This window comes from Manacus candei, unplaced genomic scaffold (genome assembly GCF_025592945.1).
Source record: "Manacus candei isolate 608988 ecotype Guabito, Panama unplaced genomic scaffold, ASM2559294v1 h1tg000017l, whole genome shotgun sequence".
NCBI lineage: Eukaryota > Metazoa > Chordata > Aves > Passeriformes > Pipridae > Manacus > Manacus candei.
This window is the reverse complement of record NW_026138065.1, coordinates 2,656,948-2,684,307: the sequence shown is the minus strand read 5'-3', so window position 1 is coordinate 2,684,307 and position 27,360 is coordinate 2,656,948. Positions and strand designations below refer to the sequence as shown.

The 27,360-nt window shown below is 41.0% G+C and overlaps 1 protein-coding gene across 2 annotated transcripts in view; it reads right to left on the bottom strand.

Moving 5' to 3' along the window:
* Positions 1-27,360, bottom strand: part of SLC35F3 (solute carrier family 35 member F3) — a 169,401-nt gene that overhangs the window by 48,642 nt on the left and 93,399 nt on the right. The window contains exon 1 of one of the 2 annotated variants that reach the window (XM_051783208.1): positions 10,681-10,827. The exons of the other annotated variant lie outside the window; for it this stretch is intronic. Within the exon in view, the coding sequence (XP_051639168.1) occupies positions 10,681-10,756 (76 nt within the window). The 5' untranslated portion in view covers positions 10,757-10,827. Of the gene's footprint in view, positions 1-10,680; positions 10,828-27,360 lie in introns of those variants that run through there. 2 annotated transcript variants of the gene reach the window in all.

The following is a 27,360-nucleotide window of genomic DNA, read 5'->3' as shown; positions in this document are numbered from 1 at the left end:
TGTCAACCCTTTATAGTGAGAAAGTGACCCTTACAGACCAAGCTCCTATCTTTTAGGGACCAAAACATGTACCTAATGATAATGCACAACTCTGCCAGCTTCCCCAGGCTATGAATGTGTTTCAACTTAAGCAGCCTCTCAGATGTTTTGTAACTGCTTGAGCATTGCACAGAACAAGTTTGTAGAGCTTGCAAAAATATATGCTTATCATAGAGAGGAGAGAGAGCTGAGGCAAGTCCTGTAAGACAGTGCCTGATTCTCAGCGTGGTTAGAGTTCTAGAATCCCGTGACATGCAGGGGAATCAGAGCTGGACACTAACCAAGGTGTATTCTCAGAGCTTTGAATGCTGGGTGACCTTTTCTTCACCCAATAATTACTACATGGAGAGATCAGCGGGAGACAATTAGTTCCAACACACCTGAGAACAGACATGATGACTTCTGATGGTGGTTTTCTCAACGCACAATATTATTTGCCTCAGTAGCAGACTCACAAACTCACAAACTCCTCCTGCCTACCACACTAACTATGAATTATTTTGATGTTCAGGATTTTTAAGCTAAGCTGTTAAAAAGCATCTTCCTGTAAAGAGTACATGAAATAACAAATCCATGAAATGATTTATGTCTCTAATTGCCATTGCAGTTGTCTAAATCTGAAATGTTAGTATTTATTCAGATATGTTGCCCAGGTATTTTCTTCACAGTCAGTCAGGTTAAAGAGTGAGGAGGTTGTAGGGTCTCACTCGTCACCTGGCAGATCACCTAATAGCTAGTGCAGCTTTTTTTGTGCCATTGTCAATGATAACCTCTCCTTTCACAGGTCATCCTGGTAGCTGTTTTTAAGGAACTGTTAATATCTCATTTCGGAACCCAGTAATCCCATTATCAACCTTCCTGCACAGAGCAGTAATGAGAGCATGCACAGCCTAACTTCTGCATCAAGGGACATTACCTCCCTCTCCAAATTAGCTTTAGCTTTGCCAAGCTTATACCAGCTGCATTCTTCTCCCAATCCCCCTAGAGCTCATCAGATGCCAAAGAATATGTTCCTGGGCATCCCAAAGCACCATGACTCCTAACACCCAAGTGCCTCTCTTACAGACAGACCCTGTCAGGATTCAAAGACACATCTGAAAGTTTCCATCTCTCATTTTAGGGGTCACCTCCAAGAAATATTTTCATTCTGTATCAGGTAGTCACTGGAACAAGGCCTAGAGCCTCACTTTTTCTCCTCTGGGTAAATGACCTCCTCAATTCATGCTTTCCCAATAAATAAGCATGTCTTCTATTCTGAGCAGGCCAGCTTTGCTGATATCTGGGTTCCCCTGGCATCGGAGGGCCTGTGCGTTAGGGCGCTTATTTCTAGCAGCAGGGTAGAAGGCTGCTTTATGCACTGAGCCACTGAAGAGGAGCACACACTCCACCTCCACTTTTTGAAGGAAAAATTTCAGCCACTTAGCTGCCAACTCAGTTCTGAAACAGACTGGTAAGCGCTAAAGAGAGTGAGCAATAGTTAGGGATGGGCATCTTAGATGGAATAAAGCACAAGTCTCTGCTCGGCATTATCAACTGGGCAAACTAGATGATTCATCCTACAGCCTCACCAGTGTTCTCTGATGGTGGTCCACAGGCATATCAATAAAGGAGATACAGGTACCCTTTTAGATTTTTAAATGGCTTCTGATAAAATCTCACTCCAAAGGGCCTTACAGAAAATACGCAGACAGAAGTGGTGTTGGAGTGGATAAAAGGTTCGGTGCAAGACAGGAAACCAGTGAGGAGTAAATACAGCAATAGGAGAAGTGGACGAAGCTCTGCAGAGGTCTGCTGTGAGACCTGCACTCTCCACCACTAAGCACAGGTAACCTGACCGAAGGGGTGAGCCAAGAGGAAACAAATTTTCCTAACAATGTGAAGCTAGGCAGGTCAGCGAGGGCAATGGCCAGCTGTGGGGGTTGACAGGCTACGTGACTGGGTCATAAATCAACAGATGGAGAAGTGCGCTGACAGAGAGGTGCAGGTGGGAGCAAACTACCCACATGCTGCATGCTCAGTGATGTGCTCTGGCCGTTGCCACCAGGGATCCTGAGCTCTTCACAGGCTGCTCCATGGAAAAGGGCAACTCAGTGTTTCAAGAACAGCCAAAAAAGCAAAATAACTGCCAAAAATTACTAGTTACAAAGCAGAAAAAAAGAGAATTTTTTTTCCCCTACATCTGGGGAAACTGCAGCTGTCAGCACACCCACACTCAGTGAGATGAATCTCAGGCTAGAAAATACATGTTCCCAATCAATTCCACCAAGCCGGAGGGAAGACCCAATAGACCTCTGGTTGGGCCTCATATGGCAGTTGTGTATGTGATTTTTGAGAAAGCTGCTCTTGGATTCCTACAGGAAAGCTGTGAGTCCCTGTGGGTGGCTGGTGGGTGGGACTGCAACACTCAGCATTGCAATGACTTTGGGTTTGCTCAGATTTCACTAACTTTCCAACCATGGTCAGGGCTGAAGGTCCAAAAGATCAGTATCATATTTTTTAATGAATATCAATTAATGTAACATAATGGAAAAATGACAAAACTCCATAAAACTTTATTAAATCAGTTTTTAAATGAGAATATTGCATCAACACAGCATTGCACATATGCGTTTTTAGATGCTATTCGGGGAAAGTTTAAAGGACTTTCTTTAAATATTTTGCTCTTACAGTAGCAGACAAAAATAATTTGACTTAATTTGATCATGAAATGGCATGACTAAATTAAGAATAAATCAATACAGAAAATAGTTTTAAAGTCCACAGTACAGTTATTTTAAAGAACAAAACCAGGGTATTAATCTATTAGGTCAGAAGGTCTGAATTTGGTAGAGGCTACAGAATAAGGGATGCAGATATCTGAAAATGGGGAAAACTGCATGACCATGAACTCAAAGCAAGAAAAAAGTGTTCTGAGTTCAGACCCTCTTTTGCTACAGGAATTCATAGTATAAATTAACTAATTATAAAAGTAAAGTGCTATGATTATCTGTGCAGGATATTCAAACTTGTCTGATCATCTCACCTTAATTTCAGCAGGGCAGAAAATAGGACTATTGGTTCATTGGCAGTCAAGATGATTCTCTTGTCCTCCTGTCTGTGGAAATACGTCCAATAGCACTGTACCAAATAGGCCTAAGTTTCTTGTAACAGGTACTCCCATATCCTAAAGTATTACTCACAGATACAATGTTTTTTATCACTAATGGTTATAATACAATAATTCCTGTTTTATCCTATGCTAAATATTATACCTAAACATACTAAGAGCTGAAATTAAATAATCGGCACGTTTGCTGATGATACGCCAAATTCCCCTCCCTAGCATACGTATGCCTATCTTCCTCTGTCAAATACTCCAGCAAGGCTTTCTACAAATATATATATTATAGTTTCTTGTTAGTGATACAGAGAGAGCTGAAAAATTATCGCCTTCATATTGCAGCAATTTGGACTTTAATCCATTTAATTTATCTTCAGAGGCACCTGCTTAGAAATTCTATTAAAAGTGCTGCATTCGAATTGACCTTATTAAAATATGATATTCTACTTTGAATTTTGTGAGGTGGGGAGTTCCCCTAAATACTGTCCTTTTTATGATTAATTAGAATTCATGACTGGAGTCCCTAGCAAAAATGGAAGATACTGGGTACTTACTACAGTATCAGCATTGTGGGACTGGAAATTAACCACCATAAAAGCATGCAAAGAATAATTCTGATTATAAGTTATGTATTCTTGATATTATTCTGCATTCCTTTCTTGAATAAAAATCGGACTGAGTCGTACACTGAGTTACCTGGTGATGTCACTGGGAGTTTTGCCACTTACTGTGAGGAGTTACGGAAGCAGAACTTCTATTAGCACAAAAATCAGATATGACCAAAAACTGTATTCTGTGAAAATTTTGATCAGAGTCTGTTCAAATTTCAGACTAAACAAAGAGTTAAGAAATGATAAAAAACCAGGCTGGATTCTCTGCAGGAAACTATTGTATTAATTATCTAGGCATTTGAGTGCTACATGTCTTTCCTGAGTAATAGTTTTGTCTCCAAGGGAATTCAACTACTTACACTAATATAAAGAGCACATTTACATCAGTGCATATATACAGGGAAGTAAGTGAATTCAAACTAACAGTGAAGGCTATGCTAACTGCATTTTATCAAAAACAGGACAATGTTCTTTCTTCCCTATGGAACTTTCAAAAATTCAGAGTTGCTTGTCTTTCAAGTAAGCACAGTTTTAGACAGAAGACTGCTGTAACCCACTGGTTTCTTGCATACTGAATTCTAACTCCAATTGATTGTTCTCCTAGAAGAACCTTAAACACAATGCATTTCTTAGGTCTTAAGTTCAGAACAAGATAGTTGGAGCACTTGTTCTCTGTCAACCAATAACCAGATATTAGTGTGGACATGACAGAGACTTGTGTGTGCTCACAGTGGTTAGAGTAATGCACATAATTCCCCACATGCTCAAAGATCTACTGGAAGAAAGAAGAGATGTCTTCTTAGGTCTAGCAGCAAACTCATCAAAAGCTGGGTCTCCTTTAAAAAAAACCTAGGTTTGGCTAGATCCACGTTGGCACTGAGGTACTCAGTATAACTGTGAGCAAAAATACATTACATGCAAAAATTCTAGTTTCTATTTTCTCTCTGATACTTGCCTCTTCTTGTTTTTAATGAGATAGGCTTTAGCAACCCACTATTCTTCACTTGTTTCAATCAGCTACAGAAAACAGACTCATGCCTTTTTCAACCACACTTACAATATTATCCATGCTGAGAGTTGCACTATGGAATTTGAGGCGATTGTGGAAAAGCCATTTCTAGCTCTTACTTCCTCACTTCTCTACTCTCTATGACTGAGTTGCAAGGCTTATGAGGCTTATGCTTGTTTGGTTTTTTCTTTAATTGAGGATGCTTGGGGCCAGAAATAGTGATACTGAACAAAATGGAACCTATTACTTCCAGAAGAGTCAACATATAACTTCTGTACAACCAAAGGGTGCTAGATCCCATGTCAAAATTCATGTCTTGAGTAGGACTTACAAAATTTCCAGGCTGGGTACCCCTGCATTATGTTCAGGTAGAGTGGATCCATATTTCTGGAACTGGGCAGCTAACATGGGAGGTGGCACCTGGGTTCTCCAATACATGTTGCCTACACATTTGGTGGGCAGCTCTGCCTAAAAGCAAGCCAACTCTGCACTGCTAAAAACACCTTGTTTTCTGTTGCCTTTGATCTTATGCCGCAGTGGCTGTCAGCAAAACTCAGTGAAGACTACAAAGTAAATCTACTCTTTTATTGGCCAAATTCCTGCTTCCGCAGGATGCTATCCAGGTCTGCAGTGGCATCTCATGGTTTATAATTAACAAAGATTAACTGGGCTGTGACTAAAGGTTGGCAATGGTACTCCAGCCAAGTGCAACGAGCTGCTTACTATATAAGTGAATGTGCTATACTGAGTACAATGCGCTAGGAAAGCAACAACATAAATAATCCTATATATGAGCCTTGTTGCTGGGAAAGTGTTGGGAAATACATGTTCAGCTAATACAGACTTGTATATTGAACTACTAGTCTTTTCTGAAGTCCAGCTCTTACACTGAGCTGCTTCTATGCTACAAATCCTACTGTTTACAATTGTCAGCCATTAGGAAAGAGGGACAAATTTCTTTTACAAGAATTACAAAATGAAATCAGGAGACAGTGAATAATGAATTCTGGTGACTTAATATTTATTTTCTACTGGTTCTTGTTCCAGCTTCTCGTGGGAGAAATCTATAATTAAATAGATGGATTAGTAATCTGCTTATTTTTTGAGAGCAAATGCCTAAATTGATTTAAGATGACTACAAATGCACCTTACTTCATTTAGGAATAAGTGGGTGAAATGTAATGGTCTGTGATCTACAAGTGGTCTGAGAAGATGATCAAATGGATGCTGTCATTCTTAAGCTCTGTCACTGTAAATGAAACTATGGTTTGTCCACAGTGTTTACATATTGGTTTATTTCAGCCACTAACGTAAGGAAGTTTACATAAATCTTTAATAACTTATCTTTCTGCTTCATGATGCATTAAAACTCCTGCTCTGGCATTAGTTTAGTAACATCAAAATGGTCTCATTTTATTTTTGTATCATTTGAGGCAGGGACACACAGTGTAGAAGTAATGAGTCACCTCCAAACCTATAGCTTATATTTGCACAGGCGAGATGGCAGGCAAAATAACCAGTGGGACATGATAAAAGATGAGCTGGAGGGACTCCCCAGTGAGAAAGCCTAGCACAGCTAAGAGGAGCTCATTTTGAGGCTGTTTAATGTCTAAGAAAGCATGGTGCCATTTGGGAAGGGAGCCAGGTGTTATGCAACAAGAAACTCCTCACGCCTTGGAACAAGATCTTGGATATCTGCTTAAATACGCTATTGTGCTAACTGAAAATACTGCAAAGAATATGAAAATTGGGCAAAAGTTGCCCTGGGCCAAAGCTGGAGTGTAATTACTGCCCATGTGCATTTAACACTCAGTACCCACAGTAAGCATGGAAGAGGGTACCTCTTTTCCATCAGGGGAGTAACTCACATTATCTTTACCCTGTAGTAACAGAGTGCATGCTGGCAGGTACCACAGAGAAGCAGACACACAGCAAACCTACACCCTCATTCATTCCTGTAGCTGCACACTAACTTGTTACCATCACCTTCATCCAGTTCCAGTCAGGAGCAGGAGAAAGCTGCTACCATAGCTATGGAGCAAGAACAAGGTGGGTTTGATGGTCTCTGCCCTGATTGTGAATGTTCACATTGAAGAATGTCTTCTGCGCAAAAAGACAGCCTGAACAAAAGTGAACATTTTCCAAGTTAAATACTTCATGCAGAAGCCAGCATGCATTCCTCCAAGGCCGCTTCAGTGGGGAAACACACACAAACCAACAGCCCTGGCTGAGCCACCAAACCACTGGCCTCTCCTGCTCTCTACCTGCTTCTGTTTTCTAGAACACACAAGCACTGCATATGTCTATAATGTACGGCTTTCATGCGAAAAAGACCAGTGGGCACAAATCTTGCTTCAACAGACATGAAGTCTGGGGTGAGATTTTCAGAGGGTCTGCCCTAGTGCTCAGTCAAAGTACAAACAAATGTTGCCTGACTACCAAAACCTTTAGATGCCACCAGCTAATAGTTTTATCCAGAGATATATTTATGCATCATTTGAGCATATTTCCCAAAAAGGATGCTTTAATAGGAACCTGAAGTCACTGATTTCAAAAAAGAAGGCTTCTCCCACCTCTATCTGCATTCATGACAGGGTTCTCCTGTGGCCAGAAAACATATGTGGGAATTTTGGGGGTCCATTCCTATCTGCTGTAGGTCTTTTCTTGCCAGCTTTGTGAAAATATATGCTGCTTGTTTTTAGGCAAGTTGCTTCATTCTGCAGTTTCTGGGCTGCTCCATTTGCAAAATGAGGATAATAAGAATCTCATCTCTTAAAGAAGTAGACTGCCAGTCATGAAAGTTTTTGCTGTGCTTGGGATCTTCGGTTTGTGCTTGCTAAAGAAGTGAAAAAGATTTATTATTAAAGTAATTACAGTCTTGATACTCTTGTGATAAATTCCCTGCAGGCATGCAAATATATTAAAGGCCAAATTTGTTTCTCATATGTATTTACACAAATTCCCTGCAACTCCAGTGATGGTTACTCCAGCTGAACATGTGGCAGAATCTGGTTCCATGGCAACTCAGTTGATACATTTATGCGTAATAACTGATAGCAGAGAGGTGTCATTTGCTTTATAAGCAACTTTGAATATCACCAATATTCAATATTCCTGACAGAACAGTGCAGAGGAAATGTGCTATATCCTTGGTGCTGAAAGCATGGGAATAAGTAGCTCTAAGTAGGGGCTAACTAAGCCAGGACATATTTTCTCTGGTGAGGTGATTGTTCTGCAGCTCTTGATCAAAGTTGATGTTACCTATCTCTGATGATGTTACCTGCTCTGAGATGCAGAGTAAGAATGGAAATATTTACCTTCCCAAGGAGGGGAAGTCAGTCCTCAAAGTACCCTGTGCTTTCATGTACGAATAGGGTGAAAACAGTCAATTGGCTGGTCTGAGAGGAATGGCCACTGCAGCATGGATAGAAATTGGCAAGAAAAATAACAACAGAAAGATGAAAAAGCACAGATCAGGCACCAAGCCTACATTTCTCAAAATATGGATCATGTGCAATGGTACCAGGCACAGAAAACACACTGCTTGCCTGAGCAATGCATGTAGATACAGTTGTCTTGAAAAGTGCTGGTACAGCAGGCTCCAAGCATACTGATGATTCAATCTCTGAAATAATTCGAAATGGCAGTCACGCTTCTGAAGGCGCACTAAGTCCTTATCTTCCTTTTAAAGTAAAGAAGCTACTGCACCAGCAGGAAAATAGAGGGAATGCTGGAGGGCTTTACAGCAATGCATATCAATGAAAGGCTCCTCTTGGTTAACCATCCTAGAATGAAACATATTCCTAGTGGTTCTGCCAGAGATCCTTGAAATGTTTTGATGGCGGTTGATAGGGGAGAAAATAATCATAACTACAAAGCAGATGAAAGTTCTTGCTGTCTTGCTCTTGTAGCAACGTCTATGCTCTTGCAACGGGCTTGGGTTACCAGAGAACTTTAGAAAGGCAAATCTTTGCCAGAGGTACTGCAGCCAGACCAAGGGAAGTCAGCAGTCCACAGTATGCCCACTGCCTCACTTTATTTTTGCCTATAACTACATTGAGGCTGTTTTACATGGCTTTAAACACCAGCTGACAAAATTAGTCAATATTAGTCCGAAAGGAAATGTTGTCAATTGATTTGGAAAAGGAAGCTCTCAACGAAGTCAGTCTGTTTCATTAAAGAGAAGGAAAGAAACTCCAGGTCCTATCAGACACCATCGAGGCAATTTAGATTTTTGCCGCTGATGACGAAGAAAAAAGGAAACTGAAGTAAAGAAGGAAAAGTCTAACTAGGTCAACAAAGTCCCTCGTGGGTGGTCATAGGGTATCTGAGAGTTGGTATGCAGAGCAGACAAGGAAATGCTTGAAAGGATTCAATTTTATAGCATGGTGAAAGATTGCTCTGCTTCTGTTTCTATATAAGGTAGGTAATAAACTGTATTTGAACTGGTAAAAGAGGAATGAGATGACCCACATTTCAAAGCTGGAACCCAGTGGGTTATTATTATTTATGATTCATAAAGCATTTGCAGTGCACCACAAGAAAGGGAGACACGCTCCTTGCCCAGAGGAGCCTCCAATGCAAACCCTGAGAGAAACACTCTACTGTGCACGGGGCCAACTCCAAGAGCTTTTTTTAATTCTAATTATAGCGTAATGAAGATCAGGCCTGCTCTTCTTTCCATCAGAAAACTGAGATACCTTTTCCTATCTCTACAGTAGGTGATTCTTATGTTGTGGGAATGCAACAGCTGTATTCTCTGCAAACTGAAATAACAACATTCAGGTACCCGATATTCCACTTTTACTTGCTGATTTTAGTTCCTTTTCCCCTCCTGTGCATGTTCTCACTTTCTCCTCCACAGAGCTTTTGCTACCGTTTTTTCTTTGCTTTTCTTTGTTCTTCAGCTTTTCAATATTATTTTTTTCTTTTTCATGAGCTTTCTATGGAGCGTCATTCACATTTTGCCTCCTACTGTTCTATCATTCCCTTTTTTGAGCTGTTCTTCCTCTTTGCCTCATCTTGCTCATCCCTTTTCTGCCTATCCTCCCTCCATTCCAACTCCATTCTTTCAACCAACTACGACACCCCCCAGGAGATCCCCCAAACCAGTGGGATCTCTTTGCTCCTCCTTCAGGAACTGAGCTCTACATCCATCCCTCAGATGGGGTCCTCTTCCCAACCTGCACCCTGCCTTCACATCACTCCCAATCTCACCTGCTGTGCCCCTCCAGGACATGGCTTATAGGTTTCTACCCAAGATCACAGCTCCTCACCCCAAATCTCCCCAATGGGTACACCCAGAGCTTCAGATTTCTCTGTGGAACCCACCTGAGCACATCAGTGCCCTTTTCAAGGTCCCCTGCCATGATCCTTGAAAGTCTCCAAAGGTCCCTATGGTTCCTCAAGGTCTGTCACCCCCTCCCCCACTGCTGTTGGACTCCAAATGTCTGCCCTAGCCATAAGACCCCAACCCCACGGCTACCATGCTGGTGGATTGGCAACTACAGGAGAGGACAGACGGTTGGAACACGGGGCTGTGTTCCTCTCATCGGCAGAGCAAATCCGTCCAGCATCCTCCCTCCCGCCTGCCGAGGGTCCTGCACGGCAGGTACTTGCCTAGGGGCTCGGAGGCTGCTCCCGGGTCCCGAGGGGAGCTCCGGAGAGAAGCTCTGCCTCTGGAGCACGGGTGAGGAAAGACCCGGAGCTGAGCGGGGCGGGGGTAGAGGAGCAGGCGCTGGCGATGCCCGGCCGCGCGGTAGCTGCGCGCCCCGCGGGTCCCCACCGCCCGCCCACGAGTCGCGCAGTCCCCGCCGCCGGGCAGCGCCCCAGCACCGCACTCGGTCTCCCCAGAGCATCCCCCGTCGCGGTACCCGGTCTCCCTGAGCCACCCCCGTCCCGCTCCCAACCTCGTCGTTTACCTTCCACTTTGGTGAGGGTGAGGACGGGGCTGTTGCAGGCGCTGAGCGGGGCCACCCTGGCCGAATGCTTCTTCATGGCGAGCCCGTCGCCGGCGGCAGCTCCCCGCCGCCCCGCGCCTACATCCTGGCGCCGCCGGAGCCCTCCTCGGCGGCGCTCCCCCGGCACGGCTCCCGGCCCGCCGCCCTCTGCCGCAGCACCGGGCGGCGGGGGCTGGGGCTCGGGCTCGCCCGCCCGCCCGCTGCCGCTCGGGGCTGCTGCAAACCCGACGTCACCGGCACGGCCCCCCCCGTCCGCCCCCAGGGCTCCCGGGGCCGCCCCCCGGGTCGAGGCGGGGGGAGGCGCCCGTACACCGCGGCTCGGGGCGCTGCGGAGCCCCCGGACGGCGCCGGCTCCGCGGTCCGGCTCCGGCGGAGCACGCAGGGAGCCGGGACCGTAATGCGGCTGCGGACACCGCTCCCGCTCCCGTTCCTGCCGGTGCGCCAGGGCTCCCCGGAGCAAGCCGGGCTCCCGGCCCCGGCCGTGCATGTTGGTCCGGGGCTACTGCACCGCACGGGAAAGGCTCCTGCCTTATCACGGTCTGCTTGGTTCTCTTCGCACTGTCTGAGGGGAAAGGATAATTCACGCTCTCCGAACCAATTCTGTATTTGCTCCACATTATCCCTCCTTTATTCTCCTTCAGGTCCAGCCACTATTCTGGGTCGATTTTCATCCATGCCTTTATCACTTTCTACTACCCTCTCCATAGCCTTTCTGTTCTTGCCGTTTCGAGAGACCAAAATTCAACCCAGCAGCCAAAATGAGGATACCCCATGGATTTACCAATGATATTCCAATGCCTGTAGTCACATACTCTACAGCTTTCTTAACACAGTTTAAGTTCTTTTTTAAGCATGAAACAAAATATGTCCATACCTACGCACATTAAATAAAATTTAGCATGTCACAACTGGATACTGCCTGTATGTAGCAACTTTTTATGGTAGGGTCTTTTTTCAGCAATAGAGTTACCATTCTGTCAAAGCACAAAAGTCCACCTGGTATTAATTAACAAGATTTTTATGCAATTGGATCCAGGAGAGAACACATCATAATGAATGAGTATGAAACAGGTAAAAAAGATTTATATCACTATAAGCAAAGAACCAGGTTTCACAAGATTCTGTGTACAGTGACCTCAGCACCTGTTGCTCCTTCTGATTTTTTCTGTGGCTATGAAAATACTCAGCATATTTACCAGGTTTCAAGACAAGATGTGTCAGCAGACAAAGATGCAAATACTCAACATTTCTTAAGATTTGGTCAAATTAAAATGAGTGTACTTGGCAAACAAGACTGGGCAGCCATCAATACTTCACAAACCTTCTAAAGTATTTGTTAATTGTAAAAATAGTAGCTATTGAAAAGCAGTCCCGACAGACTGTTCAGGAAAACGTGGGAAAACACCACCTTACTTCTGCTGTCTGGAGAGTTCTTCATATTTAAGAGGCAAGCTTTCTCAGAGGTCTCATCTGGTGATCTGCAGTCTGATGAAGCTCCAGGGTGTTTTGCACTTCCTATGCCTCTTCTGTGCAGAAGTAGCTCTAAGTAGGGGCTGACTAAGTGGAGGATGTGTTTTCTCTGGTGAGGTGATTGTTCTGCAGCTCTTCATCAAAACTGATGTTACCTATCTCTGGAAGATCCCAAGATGCAGAGCAAGAATGGAAATATTTATCTTCCCAAGGAAGGGAAGTCAGTCCTCAAAATACACTGTGTTTTCATGTACAAATAGGGTGATGAGCTTTATACAAAAAATCACTAGGCTCCATTCAAAGTGAGCCTTCTGGAGAGAATATTCATGTGCTCAGTGCTAAGACCACAAAATATCAGCTTGGTCAAACTAAGTACAATCAACCCTGGCTTTCATGGTTATTTCCAAGTCTTCTTAGTAGAATTACCTGACCAATTCAGCTTCCTGGGATGGTACAGATCATAGGCATGTTTGAGAACTGTGGGTCCATCTTGTTTCATGCCACTATTTCATCTCAGAGTCCAATTAGTTTCTGATTTTTTAAAGAAGTTACATAAAAGGAGGTAGATCTCACCTCAGATGGTTCTGTCCATGAAATATTTTGCAATGCTGGAGTGCCTTTTATCTGAGGATTTCAAAGCACATTATAAAATATTAATGCATTTTATACTGCCTCTGTGAAGAAAATTCGGGCTCACTGGTGGGTAAAATACAGCCACAGAATTTAAGAGACTCCCTCAGATTCAGTTGACTGGTACTATCAGAACCTAGAGAACCCTGTCTGGCTTCTGTCTCAGATCATATCTTCCAGGATCATCTGAGCCTCTGCTATATAAGCACAAAACCACTAAATCAACATTTTACATCCAAATTTCACTTCGTTTTTTTCTAGAGGTAAATGGCTGTGCAAGGCAGGACAATCAGACTCCTCTTCCAATTACACTTGTAATCAGTGGATATTTATTAAAAAGTCTTTGTTGCTGAGCACTTATAGTCTTTCCTTCTAAAAGGCTTATGCTCTCTTATTTTTTAAAGGAAAGACACAGTAAGTACATTATTTTACTTGCAGGATGGTGCTGCTCACCTAGAAAATCACATTGAGAACAAATGGTTTTTTGGATGACATGTTACTTTAACTCTGCGTATGTGCAGTATTGCAGGGTTTGTAGAGTTGTTAATGTGTTTCAGGCTCGCAATGTTCTATTTAAGCTTAGAATTCCAAACATCAAAGACCTGTATGCAGTAACTCTGTCCCGTGGCTGGCTGGCCCTCTGCTTGCCCAGGTGAGGGTGACGTCCAAGCGCCCTGCTCAGCAGAGGTTGATGCACCTCTGCAGCTGGTGCTGCGGCAGAGGTAAGAGCCATCTTAAGCCTTCAGACCTGTTCTCCTTCCTCCTCTGATGATGCCTTGCATGACCACAGCACTCAAGCCTCCTTTCTTTAGTGTTCAGTTTAGTCATCTCAGAGAAGCTTTCAAAGCAAAGCCATGGAGGACAATCAGTATCCAACTAAGACTGTTTTCAAACTGGGGAAAGAACATCCAACCACTTGTGGGCTTTTGGAAATCTTTAGCCCAATGTGTGTGTGAAGTACAGCTGACTGGGACTGATGCAGTCAGATATGGCTCTGCTCAACTCTGATCCCAGAGCATTTTAACTCCATCATTCTCCAGTTTCTCTTGCTGCCCTTGCAGGCACACATACTTACACCAGAGATCCACACTAGGCTGTGTTTTACACTGTGCATAAAAATACCAGTCACATATCACAATAACAAAAGGTTGTGTTTATTTAATGAAGACTAGGGTGCCTGAGGACTGTGTTCCAGGGACTCTGCAGTGAGAGCTGCATTTGGCAGCAGGCTTGTTACTTTCTGTAACATGTATTCTGCTGCAGCATCCCCACGCCCCTAAAATTTAACACATTTGCTGCTGGACTACATTTAATTTAATTTACAGTAAGCATCTTACAGAATAAGCAATGCAAAATTGATGCACGCAGGGTAAAATTTCAAGTCAAATTTATGGCTTTTTATCTTTACAACACCACTCTCGTATTCAAGAGGCAATGGAGCAGAAACTGGTGTATGTCTAGGCTGCAGATAGCTTACAAACGTGAAGAGAAAACTCTCAAACCTTGGAAACTGGAGACAGCAGATTTTCATTTCCAATCAAGGATGCTTCATGTGAAAAAGGCAAGGTCGGATTAAAAATTCAGGATGAAACAGTCAAAATTTCCCCAATTTGAAGAATTTTTAGTTTTGTTACAGGTGGTTACCCTTCTTCATTTTAGATTAAGAAATTATAGTCACTGGGTTGGTTTTGTACATATAAACCTATATACAAATGTGCTCACACTCAGAATCATACTGCTTTTAAATGTCTGTATCATCACTACTTTTCTGAAAGATTCTTTATTGACATAGAAAGGTAGATTCAAGACAAAACTAAATTCTCATCGTCATGTGTGCTACAACCTTTGACTGTTATCCTATTAGATGGGTTGTTTAACCAACATGAAACATGCCCAGTTGGTAACAGGCACAGTTGGTATTTCTCCAGTTCAGACATTTTCATGTTTAGTGTACTCATTAATAGGACATTTATTAATTTATATGTTTGCCTTATCACCGAGGTCAATAACTGTTGTGCTTAGCAACCTGAGAGGAAATGGAGTGTGAACTTTTACTTATGTAGCCCATCTCCTAATAGGCTCAATCTCGTATCAGAATGAATTCATCTGCCAGGAGTCAAACATATACATGAAACCTACACTGGCCACAACCTACCAGGAACAGATCATCCTTTCCTCTAGTATATTTGAAGTTATCTGGTGAATATTCTCCACAAATAATTATTAATCTGCTTGTGAGGAGCTTGTTCTACTTAAATGCTGTGTTACTTTTGTTTGGCTACTGTCTGATAACTTTCTAATCTGTTTCTATTTCCCAACTCAAAACCCACAGATGTCAAAAGCACATTTTTAACTCAAATATTAGCTATTTTGGAAGTGATGGTTGCCATCCTGCAACCATTCTGAAATCTGCATTTAGATGCGCTGTCTCATGACCACTATTGTTTGCACGCCTCCTACATTCACAACCTCCACTCAGAACAAATTCACATTTTTGTCAAATTTACATGCAGTTTTTCTCTGTGATATTAGCCTAGCTGTAAGGACAATGTCTTTCCAATTTTCCCTCTTCCAAAATACTTCAGTTACTTGTAGTATCATGTCTTGAATTCACAGAACAAGGCAGCGAAGGAAAGGCGAAAGGAAGAGGAATGATTCAAACCTCTCTGGCTAGAGGTGTTCACCAGACTGCATCACACAGACACTGCTGTAGAGTTACTGCTGTACCTGAATGCATTATCTTCAAATTTGATCAGAACAGAGTGCTACAAATAACAGTCAAATGTGAGGTGTCCATAAAGGCTGCAGATTGTCTATATGATCATATATCCAACAGTTCCTAGACACAGATGCAAAGTCCTGGTGAGAATATCTTCCTCACGTTTTGGTTTTTTAACCTTCTGTTTATAACTGTTGTAAGCATTACTGGAAGAGATGGCACTGATGGATTTTATTTCCAAATCTCATAAAATATTAACTGTTTCCAATATTTTCTGAGAAGCTCTCATGGTTTTGTGCATAAAGAACATCTGCATTTCAAATAATACTGGTGAATTCCACAAAATGTAAGAAAAAAGCTAGATTTAAGTCTCAGAGTTTCAACACCCTCCTGGGTTTTTCTGGCAATTGTTTTTCCTTACATATTTGTGTATGGGACGCTGTCTAACTACGAGACCTAAATCACCTCAAATCATAAGAAATCCCCATCATTATGCCATCAATATCAACAATTCAGTAACAGCTACTTCTTAACCTTTTCATTATCTAGGATACATACCGAATTAAAAATAACTGGGCATCACCTCTACATTCTTCACTACCAGCCCACTCCTGGCCAGCTGTCTTTGCAAAGCACTGAATGTGAAGTGCATTCCAATGTAGTTATGCACATTTTCTGCCACAGAAACAGCATGTAAGCTGTTTTAAACCTCTACTCCTGCAACACTTTTAGTAAAGATGCAAAGGCCAGGAGACCATGTTTGACAATAGCTCATACTTTAGGCGTTCTTAAGAAAGACAGGTGAAAAAAATCTGAAGTTGGAACATATGAAAACAGAATTAAAATATCTAAAACCTAAAAACAGGATTAAAAAAAAAAATCTATTGTTCAGACTCTGACTCAGAAAGAAAAAAAATAAATTCAATCTGTGAGGCCACCTTTTGTCCTCAAAGAAAAGGTTAGAATTGACTAAGCAAATAAGCATATGCTCCTGACCTCAAACACACAAGCAGAGATCATGAGAACTGAAGACAGAATCACATTCTTTTTTCTTCTTCTCACCTGAACATTTACAGAACTCTGCACTGCCCTCCCAAATAGTATCAGGCATGACAAGAACAAGAGATGAGATGAAAAAGGGACATCCAAAGATCTTTCAGAAAATAACAGCAAAGACACTTCCAAGCAAATATATTCTGTATTTCAAGTCACCTTTTTTATGGACAGTGCTCTGGGATGAAAATTACAAAGTCTGTCCAATTTAAGTTTTACTGCCAGCTACTTGAATCAAAGATTAGGTAGGATTTAAGCACTCTCAGTGGCCTGTGAACTGGAGATGGTTTCAGCCTACATAAATAACTTGCCAGATATTTGCCAGGAAGAAAATTGCTACCTATTTAAAATACAAAAATGTGTAAGAGCCAGCAGATCCAGACCGATTCCTGTGTTGCCCTTTTACCAGGAAGACTGATTTTAAACACTTTAAATAAGTGCATTCTTTCCTGCTCTCCTATGTATACTCTGCACTTCGTCTTTCTTCTTATTTTCTATGACAGTATTTCTTTTGTTCTTTTTTCCTTTTCATTGTCTTTTCTTTTTCATGTCTTTCCTGCCAATACTAAGAAGCTTGCAATACGAACTGAATGCCACATCCACTTATAAAGTTACACAGATAAACAGAAAAAAACATTCAACTGTGCCTTCTTTTTTAATTGTTCATGTCCATCACAACCCTTAACAGTTAGTACTGGGATTTTTGGAGGTGTCTTAGACCTCACAATTTACAGCTTCAAAGTAAATTTGCTTTAGCTGTCCAGAAGCTGTGCACCTCTTAAGCTCTCCTACCCTTTGCTCTGTGATTTAAGTTTCTGTCTGTGCACACTATTGGTGCTATGTCCAGAAGAATTCAAGACGAGGATGAAAAATAATGTCCTAGGCACAACCTCTCCCTAAATTTTCCAAGTCTGTCCTGCTTCCTCACAGGAGCTCGAAGCGAGGTTCAGCAAAGTGGCCTTCTCAGGGTTAATTCTCAGGAAGCAGCAAATCAGATCCCTGGAAGCAAACAGCTTAATTTTCCTGGGACCTCTCATCGAAATGCTTAAAGCAAGTAGCTGTGCTGATTGCCCTCAGAGAGACCATTCAGTTTGGCACACTGAGTTCCTCCTTCAAGCATAGATTTTATTTAAAAGAACTATATAGGATGAGCCTTTTAGCACCATATGTTTTGTAATCATACCCTACCTATCCCGCTATCCTGATCACTCCAGTCTCCCACTCTCAGAGAGGCTAATTGCTTGTTCTTGAGCCCACTGGCTATTTCCCTGTTGTTTCTTTCAACTGCCATTAAGGCAGATATTAATACAGTTGGGCCCAGCTATTTTATTATGAGACAGCAATATAACCCTGCTTCCTAGAAGAATATCTTCCCTCAGACACTGGGAAAAGGAAAAGGGAGAGAATGTTGGGGTGGAAATGCCTATTATATAACCTAAAAGTACCTACTAGTGTGTGCTATGAGCAGTGGCAGTGCAATCCCCCCACTCCATTGCAGGCTTTGCCATCATCATGATACAGGGCCTGAGTTAAGCTGCTGCTACCAGTTACTCACAAGTACCCTGGGACATAACTTAGCTACTTTCTTAATGTGCTTTTGAGATCCTACGCTGAAAAGCCCTGAGAACATCCAAGCATTATTGCTATTAAACACTCCAAGTGTATCTAACAGATTTAATATTTATAATCTATTACCCTTTCTTAATGTAGGAGATGCCTTTATTACATTACTGCTGTTTATCACTACTGCAAGAATAATTAAAATCTCTGGGTCACACACTTAATCTGAGTTTTTGAAATGACAGTGAAACAGTGCTTTGTAGACCAAGAAGTACCTCTCTTAATATTCTAGGTGTTCATAAATTGATACATAATATTATATATCTTTACAGAGTGAATTATTTTAACCTCACAAGTGCATTGCTGAATAATGTAATGTCAGCTGTATACCTACAGCAAAGTTATATTGATTGTCATTCATCGGAAACACCACAAAGAAAGATTAAATCCTTTGTGCTGCTTCAAGGCCATAAGAGTTTTCATTAAAGAGCAGGGTTAAAGATGGGAAGCTAGCTTGAGGTTCTGGCTGGAAAGTTAGGAGGGCTGCTCTGTCCCTTTGGAAAGAAGGTACTTTATATGAAGGACCATGGATACAGTCAGGAAATTCATAACAAGGTAAAACTACAATAATTCCACGGATTTAAGTGTACCCATATCAGATGAATGAACAGGCAGCAAACACTATAGTCTACCCCAAATATCTTGCACTAAATTCAGTTTTTTACTCAGACTGTAACATTGTGTTTGTAGTATCCTTCAAGAGAGGGATGAGACTGAGAAAAATGAGTTTTTTTCCAACAGAAATACTTTGAATAAACAAGGCAGGATTGTAACATTATGTTTGCTATCTGATGAATTTATTTAAACTAAAATAAGCAAAAAATCTCCTTTTTTTAACTGTTCAGATTAGAAATTCAGCTTAACTATAAAATATTTCACATGTACTGACCAGATATTGCTGAGATGGTCTAACAGATTGCCTTTGATTTCAGCAGATATCGGGGAACCACAGTCTTAGGGTCTGTGAAGTGGGTCAGAAAAGAAACATGGTTTCTCTTAGTCACTCTCATACTTCTCTCTACTTTTTTAGCTGGGACTACACTATGGCACATAAATTTACTACAGATATCTTATTTTCCCCCCACCCTCCTGGGCACAAGGCATGTGTGCTGTTTGTGGAGGTTCTGTATGATACACTTTTATCCTTTGTCAGCTTGATTCTTGCCAACTTTCAGGAGTTTGCAATTTTTTGTTTCAAAAAGCAGCGATTTCTACAACCTTCCTGGGGACTTGAATGTCCATAGGTGGACCCTGTCTGTTTTTTTTCTTGCAGTATGAGAAGAAAGAAGTTACAGTGGGTTCATGCTGTCTCTTGCTAGCCAGTAACTACTAAATCTGTATAGAGCTTGTTAAAATAGGCATGAAGATTTTTTAAAATGCTGGAGTAGAAACTCTCCATGCTTATATGACAATGCCTGTGAGCACTGAAGATGTGTCATTCTATACTATAAGCCCTGTCTTTTACACAATAACAGGACAGCTCTTTATAAAGACTTCCTGCTGCTTATCATTAATCCCTCAACTTCTAGACTGGATTGGTTAATGCTTTTGGGGAATGAATCTGTGTGATTAATTAACAGTACCAGGGATATCTGTAATAAGATTATGCACATGCTTTTCCATTTCCATGACTCAGCTGATTTTCTTTTGAACTAATGGGAACTTTGTTATTGCAGTCAATGCACTCAGCATTGGAACTGTGATTACTGATAAAACAGTAATAATAAAACAGCTAAAAAGAAACAAAATTTAAAATGTAGACAAATATAAAATATTAGCTTATACAGTAGCAGGAGGGAGGGCCACGTTAAGCTATGAATCCATAGGGAAACTAAAAGAGGGCAAAGCATTAAGCAGAAATATCCAAGGTAAAGAAGGAAAGTGAAGACCATCAGATAGGATAAGCCAAAGACAGGTGGACAATAGTTAAGGCAAGCATCTGAACACAAATAAAAAACATAATTTGAATCAGAGATAATAAGAATATTGGGTTAACTCAGAAAAACTGAAGTACCTGCCTATTGTGAGGAAAGTCCATGTGTGCTTTGGATAGAGCAAGAGAATTCAGCAGATCCTGTTCCTTTCAAGTAGAGTTAAAAAATAGGCCATAGGAGCGTTCATTGTATGGCACATGGATATGTAGTAGGAGTAATGGGGAGAAAACTATCCCCTTATCTGAGGCTCCCCTGGCTGGTACCTAAGGCTCTTAGCATAACCCTGAGGGAACATCAGCTTCTGGTGTCACAGTAGGATGAAGCATGCTCTGATCTTCGCTAGGAGCTGGACAGATGCCTGGATGATGGTAGGATAAGGGACCTGAGAGCAAGAGGCAGCCTATCCATCTCCCTCTCCAGTGTACTGAACCCCCATTAGATAGGCTCCAGCCTCTGCACTGATGGCAGAAACATTCTCCTGAGATCTGGAACAAGGAAACTCTCCCCCAGGGTGACTGTTTGTGCTCTTCTTCCCTCTTCCACTCCCAGTAGATGGAGATCTGGATCTCAGGTTAAATTTTCACTGAGCTGTGAAGCAGCAGGAAAGCAGATTTACACCTTGCACGTTATTTCCACCAGCATCCCCCCCAAGTGTATATAAAACATTACTATAATTCTGTCCTAGGGTTATGTTGATATTAATAAACCACTTGAATTTTGCTCTAAGTAATTAAAACCATAAGTACCTTTTACTGCAGTTACATGCAGGAGGCAAACACGGCTGGGGCTTTATTATTTAGATATGTGTAATAGTTCAGACAGCAGTATATATTTCTTCAACTGGTTTTCTTTCACAGAACAGTCTAAAGCCTTCAGCAATGCAATACACTGTTCCTCAAAGCTTCAAAACATAAATGTACATCCCATACCACCTGATGGAAATAAATAGCACAAACGCCAAGCAATTTTTTTCTGATTAACTGTGTATAAAACACCCTGCAAATAACTTATAGCTGTTTCATGTGGTAACTCAATGAAAAGAAATAACTCTTTGGTGTCAATTTAAACTTGGCTTGGATATTAGCATTTCCAAAGCAAAATGTAATTACAGAGTAATTGTAAAAATGTAAAAAACTGAGTCTTGCTCATGGAGATCTAAAAAAAAAAAAAAAGCTTTAGAGTCAGCCCAGGCTCTCTGGCTCTTTCAGACACCTCTAGGAATAAGCCAGCCCTTCATCAGCAGTAAGCATAAGACTTGCTGTTTGTTCAGTCTTTCCCCCAATAATTGCATTTCTCTAGGATTGACCTTCTAGAGAGGATTAAAATGACAGCAACAGCAGATACATAGAGAAAAAAAGGGAAAATCAGTAGGCAAATGCATTTATGGGAGACTGGAAGGTTATAAGGCCTCTCAGGCCCTATTTGCTGAAGCCTTTAATCACTGTATAGGGCATAGCTAGTGCATTTAAAGGATCTTCAGAAACCCTAATTGAAAAAGCATATATACTCCCCAGGCACAAGATTCTATATGGGAATTGACAAGCTTTTTCTTGGTTTCTTTTTTCCATCAGAAAAGCTTATCTTGTGCTCTTTTCCTGATTGTTTGGATGACCAAGGAAGGGTGCGAGTAGAGAAGCAGAATTATGCCTGGAAGGCTTGCATGAGATAGATGAAAGAATCAAAACACAGGTTTAAATCTACAAGGAGTTAAGACCACTGCATGACTAAGCTTGAGATAAGTTCTTGCCAGTCAAATAGGAGAAAATACACTTGGGCTTGTTAACCAGGCACTCAGAATAGTTTTTTCATCACAACATTTAAATGCGACTCATATAATCACTGTGTAAAATAAGGTCATAGAAGGCGTATTTGGAGGAGACATTTTTTGAATGATACTTTTGTGTCTGACAAAGCAAACAGCATCAGCTGAAGATAACAATCCAAAGGCAGAAAATGAGCAGAAGCATACAAAACTTATTAGGGCAATTAAGGTTACAGCAAGGAAGGACAAGGCAAATATTGGGAGTGCAAGATAGGTCTGCTGAGAAAAAAAGCAACAGAACTCAGCCCAAAACAGCACCCGAACAGATATTCACAAATAGCCTGCATCCATTTCATTATTTTAGGAGTGTAAAGATTTTCTTGAAAATTACTTTAAAAAATAAGAATGTTTTTGCTATATGGACAGGATCCAGATGGATCCCTTAGGCCAATCTCTTTCCATTAACTGCAGAGTACTACAGAAAAATCCTCCAAGCTACAACTCTAGCTTTTAGAGGAATACCTTTAGATGAAAAGTGGCCCTGAATTTCTATGTTTCAGTGTATGTAAAACAGTAATCACCATCATCATCATCATCACTGCTTCATCTAAGCTAATGCTATGTATATAAAAGAGTTCTGACCCTGCTCTTCCTCCTCTGTCAGTGTATAATATACATAAAGATAAGAAAACAAGCTGTTTACATCTTAGTCAATCTGTACCACCTACATCAAGCTTCTCCCAATTTAACTGCCAGTTAATGTCTTAGTGCAAACTGTCTAAATCCCTAAGGAGCAGGATTGGTTCAAGTCCTTTTACTTAAATACTAGTCTTCTTTATCTTATATAGGATCATACAGCTGTTCCAACATATAATAATTTTCAAGGAAGCCACCACCTAGATATTGACATTCTATCTGATCACTTTAAGTACTTTAGCATTGAGCCAAGCTATATGTTTTTATCTCACTACATCCTTTTATCCCCTCTATCTTATCAAACATGACTTTATCGTATTTTTTTGCTAATCAGGGAGAATCTTAAACAATTCACTCTTAGATAGTAGTGTCATCTGTTTATCATGTGCTGTAATCATTGAATACTACCAGAATTAGTGATGAGCAGCTTGCATTCATTGAAAAAGCTTTTACCTATGGTGTGAATATTTCATTTCCTACTATTACTCCCTTACTGGGTCACTGCATGTAAAGTGAAAAAAAAAAGCTTGCATATTTTATTTCACAGCGACTTTTACCCCTGCTACTACTAATTAGTTTTTTGGATTTGTTGATTTTTTTCTTTTTAAACAGAAAAAGTCTTTAACTGAAGAGACACTACATGCTATTGGATTACCAGGAAAATGACTACATATCAGTGTGCAGAGCTGTGTAACAAGTTCAGCCAGCCTCATCTCACTTCCAGGTAGCTTGCAGTTTCCAAATTGCTTTATCTGATTCAAGGGAAGTCACTCAAAGTCACTGAAGACGTTGTTGTAAATGTTAGTGCAATGTCACTAGATACTGGAAACAATGAGAGCCATTATGTTCTGCCTTTCATATCTATCTTTCATTCTTTTTACCCTACCAGCATGAGGCTTGGGAAAGTTCTTTGCTGTATTTTTCCTGTATTTCACCTGGAGAAATTATGTTTTCTTTTTTATTTCCAACTCAAAGTAAGTGCCATGCATCTAGTAGAATGAAATTGCTACCCAAAGAAACTGCCAATGACTGCCTGATTACTGCTGAGAGTTTTGGGTTTACGGTTTATTTGTTTTGTTTGGGTTTTTTTCCTTCTTAATAGCTGCACAACTTTGAAGTGAAAGGCACTGGAGAGCAAACGGAAATCATCACTGTTTCTCTTGTCACTTATATATTAACATTCTGATATCCTCCTGCCTGCTTGTATACCACACACAAGCATTAACAAACTTCATTTTAAAAAGAGATTTAAAGAAAAGTGGTACCCAGTAATGTACCAAATTGGGGAAGGAAAGTTTTTTGCAGGGTGAAGATGCCAAATCCTCAACAATTTCAGTAACAGGGGGGAAGATGAGACTATGTGCTGCTGGAACAGGACTATCTCAAAGAAGAAACAGATAATTTATAAAATGTTAATGATTACGGAAATTCCATAATTAGAATCAGTGCTACTTCTGTTGCAGATAATACAGATGGATGAAAGGGAACAGAGAAGGTCCTCCAGGCTTGCAGGAAAATTTTTTGCTGTTCAGCACTGAGGAGGATTATAAGAATCCAAAGCCTAAGTAAGGGAGAAGCTGACTAAGAAGGGGGAGTCAAATACATCCGGATGTGAAAGGCAAATCAACTGTAGATAATACATAAGATACAAGAGTGTGTCAGAATGGTTTATTATTAATCTCAACCAAGTGTCTATTTTATTGTGTTATCATTTTTGTTTTCAGACTTACCCTCCATAGCACGTATTTCATTGTGAAGGGGCCTTAGGGATTTGCCATGGATCCCAAGAATGACTTGAACTGAGCCTCAGACTCACAAGAACAAAGGAAAGTGTGCATAGCACAAAATCATTTCTATTATAATCACATAAATCAGCATATTGCAAGTCATCCACTTTTATCTCTCATGTCAGTAATATGCTCTGATTCCCAGAAATAGTCCTATATATTAGCAGGCTGTATGTCTCATCAGCTGAAGCCAAAGCAATGGCAATAGGAGGACTGCTTTCAATTATTATGTCTTTTAATACATATGCATTCTGGGTTTGTCTGCTGTATTGCATGGTTCATAATTTCACGGATAGCATGCTTGCTGCTGACGTTACTCCTCGATACATTTCAATGTCAGGCCTTATAATATGCAAAAATGCCCAAGCATATAATAGAAACACTAAATAATGAAGCTTCAACTTCAGCCAACTTGAGCACATCTTCAGAGATCTCTATCTGCTTACAAAGTGATTTGTTAAGTGGGTTTAAGTAGATATTTAAAGCTAAAAATGTGCATCAGTGCTTTACTGATCCTGATTTGCCTCCATCCCTCCACGTCACCTATTTGATTTAAGCCTCCAGCACACACATTTCCCATTCTTTCATTTGACATTGTTGGGAATACAGCGTAACTCCACCCAAAACCTCCCATCCTCTCCTGAGTCCAACTGAACTTATGGTCTCAGTATATTTTTCCCTGCAGTAGTACCACAGGTCAGTTTTGCCCCCTGTGAAAAACACTGTTCTGTTTCACAGCTGCTGCCTATCTGTTTCACTGGGTAAGTAATCAAGAACAATTTTCTTTTTTTCCTGTTTTATGAGAAAATTCAAACAGGAGAAGTCTGAAACATGATCTTTCAACCATTTTTCATTTTCCCTGCACTCACTTCACTCTCTCCTATTTAACCTTTCTCTAAAGGAAATAATTCTGTCTTTCCATCCTCTCTTCCTTCTGGAGCTTCTCTGTGACTCTGATCTTTTCCCTCATATTTCTCCTATTCCTGCTAAAGTTGGTCCATGAACAGTTTGTCAAAACTGGCCACAACAGATAAATTTTATGTAGTAAGTTATGGATTTATAGCTATGGGGAATTATGCTACTTCAGTGTGGAACCCAGAAAAACTGTGAGAGTAGTGTTTCTTTAAATTTGGTGGTCTGACTTAACGTGATTAGTCCTGCCAACAACTCTGACAGAAGTCAGAGAAAGAAAAGAAGGGACAAAAAATACAAAGTCACATTTTAATGTTTTGAATGTTAAGTAAGACAGAAAACTGGCTATGTGTCTGTCTTTCTTTTAAGTGTATTTTTGAAACCAAAACCCTGTACAGGTATTGCCTTTCATAATTTGTAAATCACATTTTCCTGTAGAAAGGAGGAAATGTTCACATTACAAATCATTCTGTCTGGGACAGAAAGGTACTGCAGTGTAATTAGCAGGAGGATATGGCTGCTGTAGAAAGTCACCTCTCCTACGGAAGAGAGGCTTTGCACAGTCCAACCTAGACAGGCTTGAACAATATTACAAGAACATTCATTATATCCATTATAATGTCTCAAGCACATTTGTGGCCAACCCAGGCTGCAAATACAATACATTTTCCTAGATGGATTAATAAGAAATCAGAGGTCCTAGAATTACTTTGACATATAATTTAAACACATTGTAATTCTGACAACTCTTAAGTATTAGAGAAAATCCAACATAGAGACTGTGTACTGAGAACCCACAATGTATTACATTTTACAACGTATAATGGTGGATCTGTTGATTAGCCCTCTGCTATAACACCTAAGAGATGTCTCAGAAAAAGTTCAGAAGACAGCTAGACTATTTCACATATATATTTGATTTTATCTCATGTCTCCTTTTTTTAACATTGTTATGTATAACTATATTTTCATGTTTATGATCAAGAATGTAGCCTACTGCTTTGCTAGACAACACTTGTCTTCATTCACTTTATGCCTGCCCACCATTTAAATCTTGCGAGACAGATAAATTACTTTCTCAGAGCAAAAGGGTGAAATAAAGCAGTACTCCAGTCAAGCTGTGGATGCCTGCAAACTAAAGCACACAGCTTGGACTTCCAAACAGCAGGTGAGGAAAGTGTGCACTGCTGGGGGTGAACGGCTGTATGTGGAAAACTGCATGGATATCAATTACAAAAAGTGTGCATGTGCAACTTACATTGTCTTTAGAAAACCCATTTGTGACAGAGCACAGGTGCCCCCCAGCTCCCCAGACTAAGCATGAGATTTCTGCACGGGCACAATCCTCTCACAGTCATGTGGGAAAAGAGATGTGTGCACTCAGATACCCAGGAGCTCTGCAAGCACAAGGTCCTGCTCAGCCATCCTGGGTGAAGACCTCAAGACTCCTGCAGCATTGGACAGTGCTTTTAGGCAGAATTTATGAGCAAGTACTTCTCTCTCTGCTACTTCTCTGGATGTATACCCTGGTTTCTCCTCAGATCGTACATGTGTTCAAAGAATTTCAGTGAAGCAGAAAACCTCTGCTCTCCCCTTTGGAAGCTCAGTTTGTTACTTGCATGAGGAGATGTCCTGACTTTCCTGAGCATATCTGCACAAGCCTACTGCGCAAACTATGTCTGTTGACTCTCCAGGAGAAAGGTACCTGAAGTCTGGTCTTAAAGACAAGATCCAAATTCCACAGCAGTCAACAGAAAGGCTATTGCTGATATTTGTGGAAAAATCACTCCTGGCTTAGGAGACTTTGGGTTACTCACCAAGTACTCACTTGGTCTATTCTGCTGAAGTCCATGGAATTGTAGAAGAGAAAAAGTCCCAGAGCAGGAAGCATTCAATAAATCACTACTTTTTCAGCAGTGAATGGGAACATTGGGAGTGCTGGAAAGTGCAGAAGGTTTTCAGTGGAGATTGAAAGAACCAGAGCAAAGAATTTAGCCCAGGCATGCTTCACCCGTGAACAGCTACCTGACATCTGGTCTCCAGGCAAAATAATGTTAT